At 39.1% G+C, this 18,336-nt stretch overlaps 2 protein-coding genes across 2 annotated transcripts; both read right to left on the bottom strand.

The window, feature by feature from the left end:
* Positions 1-4,283: 4,283 nt before the first annotated feature.
* Positions 4,284-5,180, bottom strand: LOC131434488 (brachyurin-like). Its single transcript, XM_058601238.1, has one exon. The coding sequence runs from the start codon at positions 5,178-5,180 to the stop codon at positions 4,284-4,286; it is 897 nt and encodes a 298-aa protein (XP_058457221.1).
* A 3,480-nt stretch (positions 5,181-8,660) lies between these two features.
* LOC131434484 (brachyurin-like) lies at positions 8,661-9,804 on the bottom strand. The gene has a single exon (XM_058601233.1). It carries the CDS (start codon positions 9,781-9,783, stop codon positions 8,881-8,883), a length of 903 nt encoding a protein of 300 aa, XP_058457216.1. The 5' UTR covers positions 9,784-9,804; the 3' UTR covers positions 8,661-8,880.
* Between the last annotated feature and the right edge of the window lie 8,532 nt (positions 9,805-18,336).

Genomic DNA, 18,336 nt, shown 5'->3' with positions numbered 1-18,336 from the left:
TGAATAAATATTGCTCGATTATCTGGGTTATTAATTGATTAATCGATTAATATTACGACATCCCTAGTCAAGGCGAGGAGACGCATTCAACCAGTTTTGCATCATTTGGCACTGCGAGCGGATGTGTTGCGGTTTGTACGCAAAGCTAGTTTCAATTCAAGCAAGAACGATTACATCAGCTGCTGGTCGTTTGCATTGGAGAGAAAGAAAACGAGAAACGCAAAGTGGACAACATTATATAAAATCAGCGGTTTTAATGCTTTAAATGTTATCTAAAGAACTATTTAGATTACTTCTTTGCAAATCGAAGGTAAAAATCATCAGTTCAGTGAAAATCCAAAATAATTTGATTTGTTTCGTACACTTTTCGCTGTGCGAAGATCCTTCGAGAAAAATGTTCCGAACTGTGCTAAATATCGTAGAGAATTCCACAATTTGGTTCTTCTAAAAAGCAGAAATGAATCCTGTACAGCATCTTGATAGTTTCTTTCATCGAAATATGCAAATCCGAAATGAGAAAATCGACGTCAAAAATCGTTGAAAATTTTAGTAGTGAATAGGGGGAAAGTTTCGCAATTAACACAATCGATCAACTATCAATTCGAATTCGAAATTGTAATGAAATCGTGTCAGTTTTATTCGTATTCACGAAATCCAGTTATGTCTCTGACATTACACACCCGTACTTTTTGTCGTGAATACGACTTACTTTACTATGGGGTGCCTTTTCAAAATTAGTCATATGGAAGAATGGGCAGAACTTAAACGTGAATATCTCGACCTGTATTAATGGCAGCAACATAATTCTTTCAGTATTTCATCAAGAATATGATCAGGAATTTAGGATAATATTTTGAACAGTGTGAGATATCCACAAACAACTCAAAAATTAGGTTTTCTCAAAATTTGAAAACAACGCGGAAAACTCTTTACTTTCTCTTGGATTTTTCGCGCAAGGACGACGATTTTGAGGAAGTCGGTTACATATCTTCAACTAACTGCGTATAAAAGGGGAACCGTGGTCGAAAATTGATTATTTCTTCTTGTGCGTTGGATGGAAGCAGACGTCGTGGGAATGATTTAATCAACCAGCAGCTTCGGAGAGTGCACCTTCTGCTTGGTTAAAAACCTCAAACGCTCAGGTCGCAAGTCTCATTTGGACTTCGGTCGTCAGGTGGAGCAGTCGGCAATAATGAGAGCAGACCTGAAGCGTTGTATAAAACCTCAAACGCTCAGGTCGCACAGCCAGTTTCCCTTCGAAGAAGATCGATTACATCATCCTGTTGGAGGTCGTTTGCATTGGAGCAAAATACAACGGAAAATGGACAACATTATACAAAATCAGCCTTTCTAGAGGCTTTAAATGTTACCTAAAGAGCTATAAAGATTGGTTCTTTGTAAATCGAAAATTCAAATTATCAGTGTAGTTCAAATCTAAGAAAATTTGATCAGCTTTTTTTTTAATTTTCACAGTTCTAAATTCGCAACAGTGTTTAAAATCGTTTATATCTAATCAGTGTTTAATATCTTAGAACATTATACAATTTGGCTCTTGTGGGATGCCAGAAATTAATCCCGTACAGCATTTTGATAGTATCTTTTACTAAAATATTGAAATCCGAAATGAAATAAGGGGCTGTCCATAAAAGACGTCACGCCGCAAGGGGGAGGGGGGTGTTTCATAAAATGTGACCATTTGTGACAGGGGGAAGGGGGGGAGGGTTTTGGAATATGACGTCCAATATTTTCATTTAGCGCATTTTTGAAATACCTAATTATATTACTGCTTTGCCCTATTTCCTGAAAAAATCTACACAATAAACGTTTACATTCTATAGAAAAACGTGTATTTGTTGATGTAAAAGCTTCTTCTTGTAAATTCGGAAATGAGTGATGCAGGAAACCATTTCTGTTGTGATCAGCAAAAGTGCACGAAGGAGCGAGTAAATTAGCGAAATTAATAAATTTTACCTAATATGAGTAAAAAAGAAAATGATGCCTTCAAACGATTTAACTTAAGTTATGCACTGACAATTTTTTCAGTAATTTGATTTTCTAGCATTGATAATAGTATATCATAAGAATTTCTCTTATCTTATTCTGATGCAGTTTGTTTAATTGTACTCCATTTGAAAAAGGGCGGAAGATCAACGATTTCAGATGTAGATCATGTCATGTCTTATCTTGATCATATGTGATTTTCCTCCACCAACATCAAAGCTTATCGAATCTTACATACATAAATCAAGAATCATTTTAGCTCAAAATCACTACCCATTGTGTGACGGAAGATCAGTACCGATATTGATCGATGTGATTTAAAATTCACTGATCAACTGATCTTGAAAAGATTCTTCGTCAGTGATCTCGTTTTGATGAGGTTTTGGTCCTTATTTTCTCTGCCCTGTATGCTACACAAAGGAAATATTATTCTTTACCTAAAACAATAATATATCTGTGTACCCCTAGGAGGAATAAAACAGATGATTTAAATGTTTCATCAATTCCAACCAAATACTTTTGTTAATTTATATAATTCATATTTATAAAATAATTCCGATGATTTGGTGTTTTAGGGAAATTTTTTAATCTAATGACAGCATGTAATAAATCGATTTTTCCCCTATATTTGTATGGTTTGTCATACATATTGAGAATGTATTGAGATGAATTTTATTTATTTTGAATTCGTGACATGTGACATAGGGGGAGTGGGCGGTCTTTGCTTCTGTGACAATTTGTGACAAAGGGGGGATGGGGAGTCAAAAATCGTCAGAAAAAGCGTGACGTCTTTTATGGACAGCCCCTAATCGATATCAAAATTCTCTAAGGTGCCATTTAGAACCATAATTTTATACCCAAAAAATTATGCAAAATTTTACTTCACTATGCTGTATACGGCCCATTTTTCAACCAGTTGTAGTTTGTAGTAAACTTTCTGCTGATTTGCTATATAAAATTCATAGCACCGACTCAGAAGCCACTCACTTCGAATTTGGTTGTCGTTGTCATCGTGTTGATTATGGCTCGATCGAGGAATCTCCAAGCGAAATACAAAGCTTGTTACAGCAAGCAGGAGACTCCAACAGAACACATATCAGTTTCGCATTCACGGACAACAGGTCATCCTGGAAATAGAAGACGGAAGTCAGCGGTATCCATTGGAAGTCAATGGTGTCCATCGGTATACACTCCTGTACTTTTTCGATTGGAAGTACAAATACAGGAAAAATATTCCTACCATCTGGGAATTACAAGAATTAAAACGAGTTGAACCGTTCACGTACGTTGATGATATACAGAATTTTCACTTTTCATTTCTGAAAAACAAATCCTTTTGGCAGATAAGATTATTACTGATGTAGTCAGTAATGTTTTCACTGAAACTCTACATTACTAACAATTGATTCCCTAAAAATTGGCAAAATTTTCACTAAATTATGAAAAGGAAATGACTTTTTGAAGCTTACCGACCATGTGAGTTAAAAGAAAGCAAATGGATATGGAAATAATGTTTTATAATTGGAAACCGTCAAAATATTAACGGAAATCAAAAAGCGGATGAGATAATCGCCTTTCTCACAGCCTACCTAGGATCGATTCTCATAGATAACAGAAAATCTTTTGGTCTCAGTAGGCTCACTTTTCACAATCCGATAATACTGGCCGCTACTGTGGATGACCTTACATTTCGAAGCCAGTGCAGAAAAGCAATCAACTGAATATCTTCAGCTTTTATAGATGGTCTGGTTTCGAGTATTTGTACTCGGAACCCGATCCGAACCCGAACCCGACGGGTATTGGTCGGGTTCGGGTACGAAAATAGATATGTTTGTTCAGGTCGGGTACGGGTGCTGATATTTTTTTTCATTTTCAACGGGTACGAGTGGGGTTCTGGTTAAGCGATTTGGTCGAATTTCAGGACTTTCTTAGGGTTTGGGTTGGGCAAGGGAAATTTATTTTCCATCGGGTACGAGTCGGGTTCGGGTTTGACAAAATGCTAGAGGATTTCAAAATGTGACTGCTAGTGTCGTAAGAGACTAGACTTCAAATCAGTAAACATGTTTATTATTTTGAATAATGAGCATTTTATTGTCTACTTTCGACACCTAGAAGGAATTTCGTGTTCATTTAGGAATCAGATTGCTTAGAACAGAAATTATAAATCCCAATAAATGAATACTTCTTATTAGTTCCTCTGGAACAGATGTATTAAAACGTCTTCTTTAATACTTGGTGACGGATGAAAATAAATAATGCATCGAAAAAACACTTACAAGGTTCTAGTCTCGCAGCACAACATCTGAGTTTTGGCCTATCCAAGTCAGAAAGTGCGACACGCGAACAAATCCGGCGGGAAATCCTGAGGCACAACCACTTGAGTGGACGAACGACGCAATGCCAACCTGTAGACTACGGTTGTTTTCTCGAACCGCAAGAGGGCCACCGGAATCACCATTACAAACCGACCGGCCGCCCTCTCCGGACAAACAGATGTTCTGCGCTTGAATCAAATTGGTGTTCCACGCCGACTGACAATCGGCATTAGTGATAATCGGGTTGCTAGTGTACATGACCACGTCGGAAGCAGGCGAACCGGTTTCATCGGAGATACGTCCGAATCCTGAGATGACTCCCGTCCATCCTGCGAATGTGCGATCATCCGAAACTGCCGGAAGATCGATTGGCTGAACAAAATCATTGAACACTGCCGGAGTTGCCATTTTGATGGTGGCGATATCGTTACGCAAATTCGTTGATGAATAGTTTGGATGAACGTTGACAGTATCGTAATTGATTCTTTGTTGAGTTTCTTCTTCGACCTGTCGATTGTGAACTCCAAGAGTGACGGTTCCATGTGTAGGTGCAGATCCTCTAAAAACGCAATGGGCAGCTGTCATTACGTAGTTTTGAGACACTAGCGTAGCACCACACCATCCACCAGTGCCATCCTGGAAGTAACTCATTATCACCACCTGATATGGAAACTGTCCCGGTTGGGCCTCCTCGCCGTTCACTATTCTGTTATCCGGAGCCATCTTCGTTCCACGAAGAATTCGTAAATGCGCATGCAGCTGTGCCCAAAACTCGTCCAATTCCTCGATGTGTTTAACTTTGGACAATTCGACAGAAGCCGAGGCCAGGGCCAAGGCGCCAATCAACAGATCGATGGTCTTCATCGTAACCTTGCCCCAATATATTTCGACCTAAAATGGCCGATTTCAGCGAATTGCTTTGACTTTTATAGTGCCGTTTGATATCAGTGCTATGCCATAATCTCCTACTTATTTTAAGAAGATAAGCTTCTAAAGACGAATTGATGAAATACCTTTCGGTCGGATTTTCCCACTTTAAGCATCGACAAGTAAGATGGTAAGTCTTGTAATTTTTGGAATGTGTACTGGAATTTTACGTTCCAGCTGACATTCGATTACTGCAGTTCAGTGCAAAATAAACCCAAATAAAATTCCATACGTCAAGCTTTGTATTGGGCCATAGGCTTAGCAAAGATATACTCAAGATTACAATGTCCCATACGATCCACCGAATAATATTGGATCAGTAATCGTGAACCAGTGAACTTAGTAATAGTGTAATATTGTTGACCCTTCGTTAATAAGCGTCGATACCCACTTAGAAAAAAAAAACGTTCAACGGTGGTCCTTCATTGGTCCAATACGTTGAATCATTGGTCCAATGAAAGTCCAATCAATCGTTCAACGGGAGGCCAACAGATGAAACAGATCGTTGAGCCGAATGCCATTTTTTTCGTTCAATAAACCCGTCAGACAGAGGTCCATTGTTGAGCCATTTTTAACATGAGGAGTTGGAGCCCCGTTGGACTAGTTTTACTGCAAAATTTCTGAAATTTTTTCCACTTATTTGTTTAAACTAACAATACATACCTGCACAATACTTCTACTTCACGCAGAATAACAACAAATTTTCTTTCTATGTAAAGGTAACACTTAATTTTCACACTATTTTTGCAAGAGAAAAAACAACAAACCGTTCCAGCAAATTGAACGAATGTTTCGTGCAATATGTCGTTCAACAAGTGCTCAAAAACCCACAAAATTGAAGGGCCTGCTGAGAGGGTAAACATTTGAAAATGACGGTAAAATATCATAGCAACAAAACACCCCTCCCAGCAGGCCGTTCTATTTTGTTGGTCTTTGAGCGCTTGTTGAACGACATATTGCACGAAATATTCGTTCAATTTGCTGGAACGGTTTGTTGTTGTTTTTTCTCGGAGATGGCTGAACCGATTTTCACAAGCTTAGATTCAAATGAAAGGTCTTGTGGTCCCATACAAAATTCCTGAATATTATTTGGATCCGACTTCCGGTTCCGGAGTTAAGGAGTAAAATGTGCAAAAAAATGAAACTATGTGTTCTAACTTTTCTCATAGATGGCGTGACCGATTTTCATAAACTTAAGTTCAAATGAAAGGTCCTGTGGTCCCATACGTAATTCCTGCATTTCATCCGGATCCGGAAATATAGGGTAAAGTGTGGTAAAAATTTTACACCATCACTGAAAAAAAAACTGTAAAAAGTTTTCTAAATCGGCCTCAAATTGTCTCCAATTGATAGTTTTTATCAGTAGACGGTCAAACAAACCGATTTCGGTTATTCTTTTAAGAATCGAAGAAAATTATTTTGCAGAATACCACTGTATTATATATGAAAACACATGGATCAATAAGTCCCGAGACTAACAATGGAAACAACATTTTTTTTGCTAAATATTTTTTTATTCCTCAACATAATCACCTTTTAGGGTGATACAATGGTTCCAACGTTTTTCCAATTTTTCAATACCATGTTTATAAAAAAAATTATCTTTCGCTTCAAAATAAGCTTCAGTTTCAGCGATGACCTCCTTATTTGAGCCAAATCTTTTTCCCTGGAGCATTTTTATTAAGATCAGCAAAGAGCCAGTAGTTAGGGGTTAAATCTGGCGAGTATGGGGGGTGGGGAAGCAGATCAAAGCCCAATTCGTTCAATCTCGCAATTGTTTTCATCGACTTGTGGCAGGGTGCATTTTGTTCCATCGAAAGCAATCGCGGCACCCACTTGGAAAAAACATTTTTCATGCTCAATTTTTCATGAAGGATAGTAAATACACTTCCATATGTTATCTGTGTCATTTCAGCAATCTCACGGAGCTTCACTTTACGATCTTTCGTTATAATTTTTGTCACTTCACTCACATTTTCCGGTGTAACGGCTTCCACAGGTCTACCCGAGCGTTCCGCGTCATTTGTGTCGGTACGACCACGTTTAAACTCGGCGAACCACCGACAAATCGTTGCTTTTGATGGACAAGAGTCCGGATAACATTTTTCAATCCATTGTTTCGCTTGCACGGTGTTTTTGCCCATTAAAAACAATGTTTTATCAAAACTCGGGTTTTTTCCACTTTTTAAACAAACTACAAAACGACTTTACTCCAACCTCAATAACTTAGCTGTTTCTGGTCGGATCGACCGTTTCAAGCAAAGATTAGTACTCTAGAAAGACGTGGTTACTGGTTTACTACGAGCGCCATCTCTGCTTTAGTCTCGGGACTTATTGATCCATGTGTTAGTATGATTGATATGAGAAAGGCATCATTACACCACTAGGTGGATTAAAACAGCTTTTTTGATATTCCCTATACTTGCAATCATTGTTCGCGTACCCTGCAGAAGTTTTTCTTTTCACAATGTGCGGGTAGCAACATCAAAATCAGCTAATCAGAAACTGGTCCATTCTGACAAAAAATTGGAACAAAAGCAGCCCCCCGCAGTTGTCAGTTCTTATCATAGATATAGGGAAAATATTCCTACCCTCTGGAAATTACAAGAATTAGAACGAGTTGAACCGTTCACGTACACATTCTTTGATGCAATACAGAATTTTCACTTCTGAAAAATAAATCATTTTGGCAGATATGATTATTACTAATGTAGTCAGAATTGCTATTACGGAAACTCTTCATTACTAACAATTGATTCCCTGAAAATTGGCAAAATTTTCACTGAATTGTGAAAAGGAAATGACTTTTTGAAGCTTACCGACCATGTGAGTTAAAAGGAAGCAAATGCTCGGTTAGATTTAGTAGAATTTACCGAAACCTAGTTGTTCATCAACTGATGACTGTGAATTGAAATTATTCTACAGATCTTTCAGTGGAAATAATGTTTTATAATTGAAAACCGTCAAAACATCAACGAAAATCAAAAATCAAATGTGGTTCGTAGCGAGATAGGAGAGATAATCGCCTTTCTCACAGCCAACCTAGGATCGATTCCCATAGATAACAGAGAATCTTTTGTTCTGAGTTGGCTCACTTTTCATAGTCCGATAATATTGGCCGCTACTGTGGATGACCTTACATCTCGAAACCAGTGCAGATAAGTGATCAACTGAACTTCGTCAGCTTTTATAGATGGTCAAATACAAATACAAATACTCGAAACCCGATCCGAACCCGAACCCGACGGGTATTGGTTGGGTTCGGGTACAAAAAAAAATCAGATATGTTTGTTCAGGTTGAGTGTGGGTGCCGATTTTTCATTTTCAACGGGTTCGGGTTTGAAAAAATATTAGAGAATTCCAGAATGTGACTACTTCCGTCGAGAGACACAAAACACCTTCAAATCAGTAAACATGTTTATCATTTCGAATAATGAGCATTTTATTGTCTACTTTCTAACACCTAGAAAGTATTCCGTATTCACTTAGGAATCAGATTGTTTAACAATACAATATAATTAATAAATTCCAATAACTTAATTCTTCCTATTAGTTCCTCTGAAACAGATGTTTCGGAACGTCTTCTTTAACACCTGGTGACGTATGAAGAATATATCGAAACAACACTTACAGAATTCTAGTTCCGCAGCACTACATCCGAATTTTCGCCTATCCAAGTCAGATAGTGCGACACGCGGACAAATCCGGCCGGAAATCCAGAGGCACAACCACTTGAGTGGACGAACGACGCAATGCCAACCTGTAGACTGCGATCATTTTCCCGAACTGCTAGCGGACCACCGGAATCACCGTTACAAACCGACCGGCCGCCCTCTCCGGACAGACAGATGTTCTGCGCTTGAATCAGAATGGCATTCCACGCCGATTGACAATCGGCATTGGTTAAAATCGGGTTGCTAGTGAACATAACTACGTCGGAAGCAGGCGAACCGGTTTCATCGGAGGTACGTCCGAATCCTGAGATGATTCCCGTCAATCCTGCAAAAGTGCGATCATCCGAAACTGCCGGAAGATCGATGGGTTGAACAACTGCGTTGAACACTGCCGGAGTTGCCAGTTGGATGGTGGCGATATCGTTGCGCAATAACGAAGCAGAATAGTTGGGATGAGCGTTGATGGTACCGAAATCGATTCTCTGTTGGGTGTCCTCAACGATCTGTCGATTGTGAGCTCCAAGAATGACGGTTCCATGGGTAGCCAATGATCCGATGACAACACAGTGAGCAGCGGTCATTACGAAGTTTTGTGTCAGTAGCGTACCTCCGCACAATCCCGAATTACCATTCTCGAAAAAGCTCAACACCAGCGCCTGGTATGGGAACTGTCCCGGTTGGGCCTCCTCGCCGTTTACTATTCTGCTATCCGGAGCCATTTTCGTTCCACGATGCATTTGTAAATGCGGATCCAGCTGCGCCCAAAACTCATCCAGCTCTTCAATGCGTTTAACTTTGGACAAATCGACAGAGGCCGAGGTCGAGGCCAGGGCCAAGGCGCCTATCAACAGAGCGATGGTCTTCATCGTAATCTTGTCCCAATATATTTCGACTTAAAGTGGCCGATTTGAGCGAATTCCCTTGACTTTTATAGTGCCGTTTGATATCAGTGCTATGTCGTGGTACACCATAATCTCGTTATAATTTTCAGTAGATAAGCTTCTACTAGAGACGAATTGATGAAATGCCTTCCGGTAGGATTTTCCCACTCAAAGCGTTGACAAGTGAAAAGGTAAAACTGGTAATCTCTTGGATATGTATGTGGATTTCCCGCTCCAGTTGACGTTCGACTACTGCTGGATCACAACAACTTCGTAAAGATAGAGTGAGTCAGCAAAACTTATTATTTCGAAAAAAAAAATGCAGACGTCCATAGCCTGATGGATGAGATGATCGCCTTTCACGCAGCCTACCTAGGATCGATTCTCAATCCCGCACGTGAGGGTCAGGAAGTTTTTTTGTATGTCCGACTTGTTCTGAAACCAAAAGTTAAAACTTCTGTTCTCAAGGTAAAAGTTCTATAATTCATGACTATGTTTTATTGGTTCCAATATTCAATATGACTTTTACTGTATGAACTTTCTACTTGTTGGTAGTCTAGTCTGATTATTTTTTTAAACTACAATTTGAATATAAATTATTAAGATTACTGGAAAATTTTATGCATTACTGAGCATATGCCAGAGCGTCGTTAAATCTGGGAAATATGACATTGATTTTAATTCAATGAATTTCAAAACATCGAAGAGTACATGTTTTTGTGTGTGTGGGAGAATTTGTCTATTGTTGCGTGTGGATTGTTGCTTGTACGCTCTCGATATGGATCCAAAAAAAAAACAATTATTTCAAAATTATACGGTACAGCAATACCGTATGCGTGATATTGTTTGCGCTATTGAGCAATGTTATAATTAAAAAATTTCTCGAACATTTCGTTTGCGATTGTGTTTTTCAATTTTAATTCTCAGAGTCTCTTGTAGCTGTGACGGCCTCCGTACGCTTTCGTGTGCACGATGGATCCTAATAATACAGCCTGGATCCATTTTCTGAGTCTTACTGTACTCGGGTAGCGGTTGGAAAAGGTCTTGACTCTCATGATTCGCCTTACCGAGTAATCTAGCGGATTGATATTGGGGCTGGATTGTAGTCAAAGTAACCATTAAATTAGTTGAAGCTCAGATTGAATTTTGCTGAAAAAAGCTCTTGTTTTTAGAGTATGTCAGTTGGTTGGTGAATATCCGGAACACAAATCAGCAAAAATTCAATCCAACACGAAATTCTCATTGGCAAATTTTGTGATTAAAATTAGATAAGGGTGTAGACTGGTATGCTTATGAAAACTGTCCTCAAACAGAAATTAAATTTATATAAGCTCTTTGAAATGGTTTGTATTGGAGATGGTTTGCCTAAAATTTTAACTCTTTAACTGCCATGTTCGGGGAGTTAGGGTGGATTTTCTGATTTTCATTTCATTTAAATTATTCAAAAATCTCTTGAGCCAAAATTTGAAAAAAACCAATAGAGAGTAGAGTCGTCGTGTGGAGTGGACGTGTTTTTCTACCGCTCTTCGACTTAGTGTCGATTACAAGCGAAGGGAGCGCGAGATGTGGCGCTTTTATTTTCGTTAAAGGGGGAACGTAAACCCTTCGGTGTCGCGAGTGATGCATTTCGTTTGGCTTTAATGCTAATTTAAGTGATTTTTAAATCATATCAACCATTGGTTTGGTGTCTGGTGCTTGGGCTTCATTGTTTGCCCTTTTGTGCATGTGTGCGATGATTTATCACGCTTCAGTTGGTGTTAGTTCTGCATGTTTGCACGACCATCAAATAAAGTACAAGATTCGGAAAGCAGAAATGTTTTAGTTTTGTAATAAAGTGATTTTATCAGTGAGATAATGGCTGTAAATAATGGCTATCACAGCATGATTTACATAATGCATGTATGTTTTATGTTTTTCTTTTTGGTGCCTGTGGATAAAGCCATCAAAATGGTACTCAAAAAAATTTTTGTTTCGTTTACCATTGTTTAAGTATAGCCTTCCCACATAAACATCACATCAGTGTAATGGTAAGTCTTATCTCAACAGGCTATTTGCAAGGCTGTATATATGGTGAGTAGGATAGTTTATTTTTACGTATATTCTCTGCTCATGTCGTTAGCCTCACGTACGAGACCGTATGAAGGGATAGTGGCGGGCTGGGGTTTGATACGTGCTGCGTAATCCGGTGCCGTGTCTAGTCAATTTTGTCAAAGTAACTATAAAGGTGTGAGTTTTCTTTGCTGTCGTGACTTTCATTGCTGGTTGTGGGGATCGGTTTTTCGAGCGCATGACCTAAATAATTTTTGGGTATTGTGCTTGACGGTGCCCACGAAGATAGTGGTGAGAGCATTCTATCAGAGAAATGTGGCTCAACTTTATAGCGATCAAAGTGTTTGTATTTAACATTTGCTTTTCCAAATCGTGTGTGTGGAGCGGGTCTTGTGCGGTAGTAGAATGTGTGCCCCACGGCTAGCATCTGCTGCCGGAGCATGAGATTCGTTTTCTTCACACGGTGTTTTTAGTGATATCGGAGCGTGCGTAAGACACTTATTGCTCTGACATCGCTACTAAGCAAATATGATTTACAACACCTGAGACAATTAGGTGTGTGTCTCTTTCTGGTAATGTGTTCCGTTGCTGATTCTGGGAGCGGTGCTTGTATCGCGAGGCCTCATTGTGTCTCGCGCGCTCTCGAAAAATGGAACAATCTGCTAGACAAATGACACATCTCTAAGGAGTTAGTGTTCGTAAAAATGTTATTTTACATGTCAAGGGTCACACTACTGGGTAGCTGTCACGGAGTGGACTGTTGTGGTAGTTGTCTCGGAGAGACCCCCGCCCTTATTAGTGTCCACCTTAAACACAAGTGCCTTTTGGCAAGTTTTTGTTCTGTTCGTTTGCTCCCTTATAACAGGGTATAGTGTTAGAAAGCACCATTGGCGCTCTTAGATAGCGTTCTTTGATCTTTCTTTTACTTCAAATCGCCATCGCGAAAGGTTGTATTTATCAACGCACGCTACTTTGATTGTAGAATTTCTTAACCAATTTTCCTTTTTTTTCTCGAAAATGGCTACGAACATCACTCCGACACCTGAGCACTCGAATGCTGCAGCTTCTGGCAGCCAAGATTCTGTTGTTTCCGAGATGGAATCTCGAAACGACCAGATTATGGATGTTGGAGGAAGCGGTCCTGAGAGTGCTCAAAATACGAGTGATACTCCATCCAATGCATTGTTTGCTACTGAGAAAAAGCAAAATGTGAACAATGGCAATGGGAAAAATTTCCTGCGAAACCGAAATAAGCGACTTCGCAAGAAAGACTCCTCCGAGAACAGTATTTCTCCATCTGGAGAAGTAGTCCCCGGAAAAACTGATCGTTTTCAAATCCGTATGTTGAACGGAATGTTCAATGAGGAACTGAAAAACGATCTAATTAGAGATCTAAATAAGTGTCTCTTTTCGACGCCACCTTTGTTTTTTATTCCCAGCTTCAAGGGGCATGGGCTCAGATACGGCATCGTCTGGTTCTCCCCGGAGAATCAGGAGAGCAGTGACTGGCTCAAGCACAAGCTGGGACTGATAAACGAACAGGCTGGCGAAAATAGGTTCGTTATAGAACCATACAATTTGCATCAAAATCGGATTAGCCTCTCTGTTCCTTGGGACTCAGAGGAGAGACTGGCTGATGTCGATCTTTTGAAGCGATTGCAACTCCAGAACCCCGAGATTCAGTTTCTTCGATGGAAGATTTTAAAAGCTGGTCCGGTTATTGCAGAAAAGCGCTTGTTTTTCTGCAGTATCGATGACTGCTCTCTTGGTCTTCTTGAGAAGAAGAAATTTTGTATGAATTACGGGTTTCAGAAAATTTTTGTGCGAGCTGTTCATCAGAAAAGGCTCAAACAAAAATAACAACCTATTGATAGGCTTTCAAAGCAGACTGTTCGGTATCTCTCAGAGGTATTGAATTTACTTCTGCTGTAATTTCTGTTTTTTCTAGCAGACTGTTCAGCATCCTGACCGGGTGCAGAATTTACTTCTGCTTTTGTGTCGTCAATTTCCTTTCTCCCTGTTCCAACCCTTACCTTTCCTTACATTCCTTATTTACCTTTCTCCTTTGATACAGGAAAATGATGATATGCAAATTTATGGCTAGGCACAAATCTCCACATAACAAAGGGAACGTGCCATCTGAGCCGATTTGTTCTGATTCCTGATTCCTGAACCATTAAATTAGTTGAAGCTCAGATTGAATTTTGCTGAAAAAAGCTCTTGTTTTTAGAGTATGTCAGTTGGTTGGTGAATATCCGGAACACAAATCAGCAAAAATTCAATCCAACACGAAATTCTCATTGGCAAATTTTGTGATTAAAATTAGATAAGGGTGTAGACTGGTATGCTTATGAAAACTGTCCTCAAACAGAAATTAAATTTATATAAGCTCTTTGAAATGGTTTGTATTGGAGATGGTTTGCCTAAAATTTTAACTCTTTAACTGCCATGTTCGGGGAGTTAGGGTGGATTTTCTGATTTTCATTTCATTTAAATTATTCAAAAATCTCTTGAGCCAAAATTTGAAAAAAACCTGTTTTAATCCACCTAGTGGTGTAATGACGCCTTTCTCATATCAATCATACTATCATATATAATACTGTGGTATTCTTAAAAATTATTTTTCTTCGATTCTTAAAAGAATAACCGAAATAGATTTGTTTGACCGTCTACTGATAAAAACTATCAATTGGAAAAGATTTGAGGTCGATTAAGAAAACTTTTTACGGTTTTTCGCTCTTTTCAGTGATGGTATAAAATTTTTAACACACTTTACCCTATATTTCCGGATCCGAAAGTCGGATCCTGATGAAATTCAGGAATTACGTATGGGACCACAAGACCTTTCATTTGAATCTAAGTTTGTGAAAAGCGATTCAGCCATCTCCGAGAAAAGTTAGTGCAAAAAACGTTACAAACACACATACGCACATACACACTCACATACGCATATACACACACATACACACACAGACATTTTGCGTACTTGACGAACTGAGTCGAATGGTATATGACACTCGGCCCTCCGGGCCTCGGTTCAAAAGTCGGTTTCCACAGTGATTGCATAACCTTTCTATATGAGAAAGGCAAAAAAAAATTTTCTTCGATTCTAAAAAAATAACCGAAATCGGTTTGTTTGACCGTCTACTGATAAAAACCATCAAATTGGAAAAGATTTGAGGTCGATTTAGAAATTTTTTTAAGGTTTTTACCCATTTTCAGTGATGGTATACAATTTTTAACACACTTTACCCTATATTTCCGGATCCGGAAGTCGGATCCGCATTAAATTCAAGAATAACGCATGGGACTACAGGACCTTTTATTTGAACCTAAGTTTGTGGAAATCGGTCGCGCCATCTATGAGAAAACTTAGAACACATATTTTCTTTTTTTTGCATATTTTACCCCATAACTCCCGAACCGGAAGTCGGATCCAAATAATATTCAGGAATTTTTTATGGGACCCCAAAACCTTTCATTTGAATCTAAGTTTGGGGAAATCGATTCAGCCATCTCTGAGAAAAGTTAGTGCAAAAAACGTTACATACACACACACACACACACACACAGACATTTTGCGTACTCGACGAACTGAGTCGAATGGTATATGACACTCGGTTCAAAAGTCGGTTTTCACAGTGATTGCAAAGCCTTTATATAAGAGAAAGGCAAGTTAGGAATATTTTTGGCATTACGAGAAACCTTTCTGATTTTTTCGAAATTTTTCATAATGTCTTTCAAAGAATATTAAAAATATGAGGAGTGTATCGATAAGTAGTTGGCAACATTAAAACAGTTATTACTCTGAATTACCTTAATTTTTTGCAGCGTGTTTTGCGGCGACATGTTTACATGTCAATAACAACTGCGCAATCGATTGGTTTCGATACGGTTTATCGTTTCAATGATGATTCGAATTGATCCGGAAACGCGAAAGAAAATTCTGCACACTTGGTGCTCAGAAAGTGGTGTCACGTACAAGGAAATGGCAAAACGGGTGAAAGTGCACCACACCAGTGTCAAAAATATTATCGAGAAGTTCGGTAAGACCCTTTCCATGAAGGATTTGCCCCGATCCGGTAGGAAAACGGGTCCCAGCCAGCCCGGCCGGAATTTAAAGGTGTTGAGTACATCAGGAAAAACCCATCGGCAATTCCCTGAAAACGTACAAGAAACAGAAGGTGCTGAAAAAGTCCCTGGTACAGCAAGTTTAGGCCAAAACAAGAGCGCGAAAATTGAATAAAGATAGATGTATTCTGATCGACGACGAAACCTACGCCAAGGAAGACTCTCGAGCGCTGCCTGGGCCGCAATATTATACGAAATCGGTGTACCAGGACCTGGACGATGCTGACACCACGGTGGCGATGGAAAAGTTTGGGCAGAAGGTGTTGGTCTGGCAATGTGTACCTGTGGTTAGCGGTCGTCGATTTTCTTCACGAAAGGCACAATTAACGCCAAGGTGTACGACGAACAATGTTTGAAGAAGAGAATGCTGCCACTGTACAGAAAGCATAAGGCTCCTCCTTTTTTCTGGCAGGATTTGGCTTCAGCCCACTACGCCAACTCCGTTCTATAGTGGTTGTCAAAAAATAATGTACAATTCGTGGAAAAGGACATCAACCCACCGAACTGCCCGGATCTTCGGCCAATTGAAAGGTATTGGGCAATTGTCAAGCGGCACTTTCGGAAAGAAGGTACAGTGTCCCAAAACATGCAGGAGTTAAAAAAAACTGGACAGCTGCCACCAGAAAAGTCACAAAAGTAACTGTGCAGAATTTAGTGAAGAATGTCAAGTCCAAAGTGCGAGAGTTTCACAGAAACTAGGATTTTCTTCAATATAATCAGTAAAATGCATAAAAATGTAATTTTTCTACAATATATCGAAAACTGTTGTCAAAATATGTTTTTTTTCGCTTTTTCATTCAATAATCAATGTTGCTAACTACTTTTCGATACACTCCTTAGTTCTTTTTGAGAAAAAAGTATTCACCAGACACCATGATCCTGCGCGTAGTCAACAAGAATGCAAAACCAAGCGAAATAAAAAAAATATATTCAGCAAGGTTTTAGGTTTAGGACAAACTGTTCGTCGACGTTCTTTATAACATGATATGAATCGTTGAAATTGCTCTGCAAAACAGTTACAGTCAAACAGCTTCGGACTGACTGTGAATCCGCCGAAACGAAATATATGAGAGAAAAAGGATTTAAAATATAACATCTTCTTGAGCCACGGTTTTCAACAGCTGCTTGAAGATACACCTATCACACGTAAAGCTGAAATAGGACGCTACGTAGATGAAAATGCATCGTATTTAGTTCTGAAGGTAAGTGGTGTATGAACTAAATACCATGCGTCTCCATTTGATGATAATTTAATGGAGACGCATGGTTGTTTTATTGAATAATTTTTTTAGATGTCTGATATTATATCCGTCCATTTTTTTAATCTAAATATAATACAGCCTCGTGTACTCATAAATGATTTATTTTTCATGTGAAATTCGTACCAAAGTTGTAAGTGTGAATAAAAAAATTCGATAATTTTTAACATTTTTGCCTTTCTCATGTAGAAAGGCTATATAATCACTACTTAAAACCGACTTTTAAACTGAGGCACGGCGAGCCGAATGTTATCTACCTTTCGACTCAGCTCGACGAGCTGAACAAACGTCTGTGTGTGTGACAAATATGCGCCTTCGTTAATGCCCAAAGTTCCTCAATTGGTCGAAGTTGTGGGCAATTTGGTGGGACGAAAGTGACATTTTTGGTAGTATACCATTCTACCGTTGATTTCGAGTAGTGGCAAGCAGGGATGTCAGGTTCACAGATTAATCTGTGTTTCACAGATTTTGAATTTTCTGCACAGATTTTAAAAATGACACAGATTTTCACAGATTTCTGAAATTGATCACAGATTTTCACAGATTCTTGAATGAATCACAGATTTTCACTGATTTTGTAAATCGAGCACAGTTTTGCACCTTTTTTTTTGCTCACCAAATTGATTTTGAACTGCTATTGGGGTACGGAAAATGGTCACAGATTTTCACAGACAGGTTTTGGGTTTGATCACAGATTTTTGAAAAAATGACCTGGCATCTCTGGTGGCAAGAAGCAAGATCTAGCCAGAAAACAACAGGATCATTGTGGCTTCGAATCATGGGTAGAAGTCGTTTTTGTAAACATTCCTTGATGTATATTTCGCTGTTCATTGAAGCAGTGGTGATGAAGGTTTTCGAAATCTTACCGCAGCTACAAATTACTTGCCAGACCATAGCTTTCTTACCAAATTTTTCGACTTTAATCGATGTCTTGGACTGGTTTAACACTTGCCCTTCTCGCACCGTATAATATTGTGGTCCCAACAAGGATTTGTAATCGAGTTTCACGCAGGTTGCGTCGTCCATGATTATGCAGCTCAAATTTCCAGCAAGAATCGTATCGATGCTTCTTGTTTCGATGCTTCTTGTTTCGGACTAC

The sequence above is a fragment of the Malaya genurostris genome, chromosome 3 (genome assembly GCF_030247185.1).
Source record: "Malaya genurostris strain Urasoe2022 chromosome 3, Malgen_1.1, whole genome shotgun sequence".
In the NCBI taxonomy this organism is placed as follows: Eukaryota; Metazoa; Arthropoda; class Insecta; order Diptera; family Culicidae; genus Malaya; species Malaya genurostris.
The sequence above is the reverse complement of the archived record's forward strand: the minus strand, read 5'-3'. Positions and strand labels throughout refer to the sequence as shown.

Coding starts and splice junctions, on each gene's coding strand:
- LOC131434484 (XM_058601233.1), bottom strand. CDS start 9,783: ATGAAGACCATCGCTCTGTTGATAGGCGCCTTGGCCCTGGCCTCGACC.
- LOC131434488 (XM_058601238.1), bottom strand. CDS start 5,180: ATGAAGACCATCGATCTGTTGATTGGCGCCTTGGCCCTGGCCTCGGCT.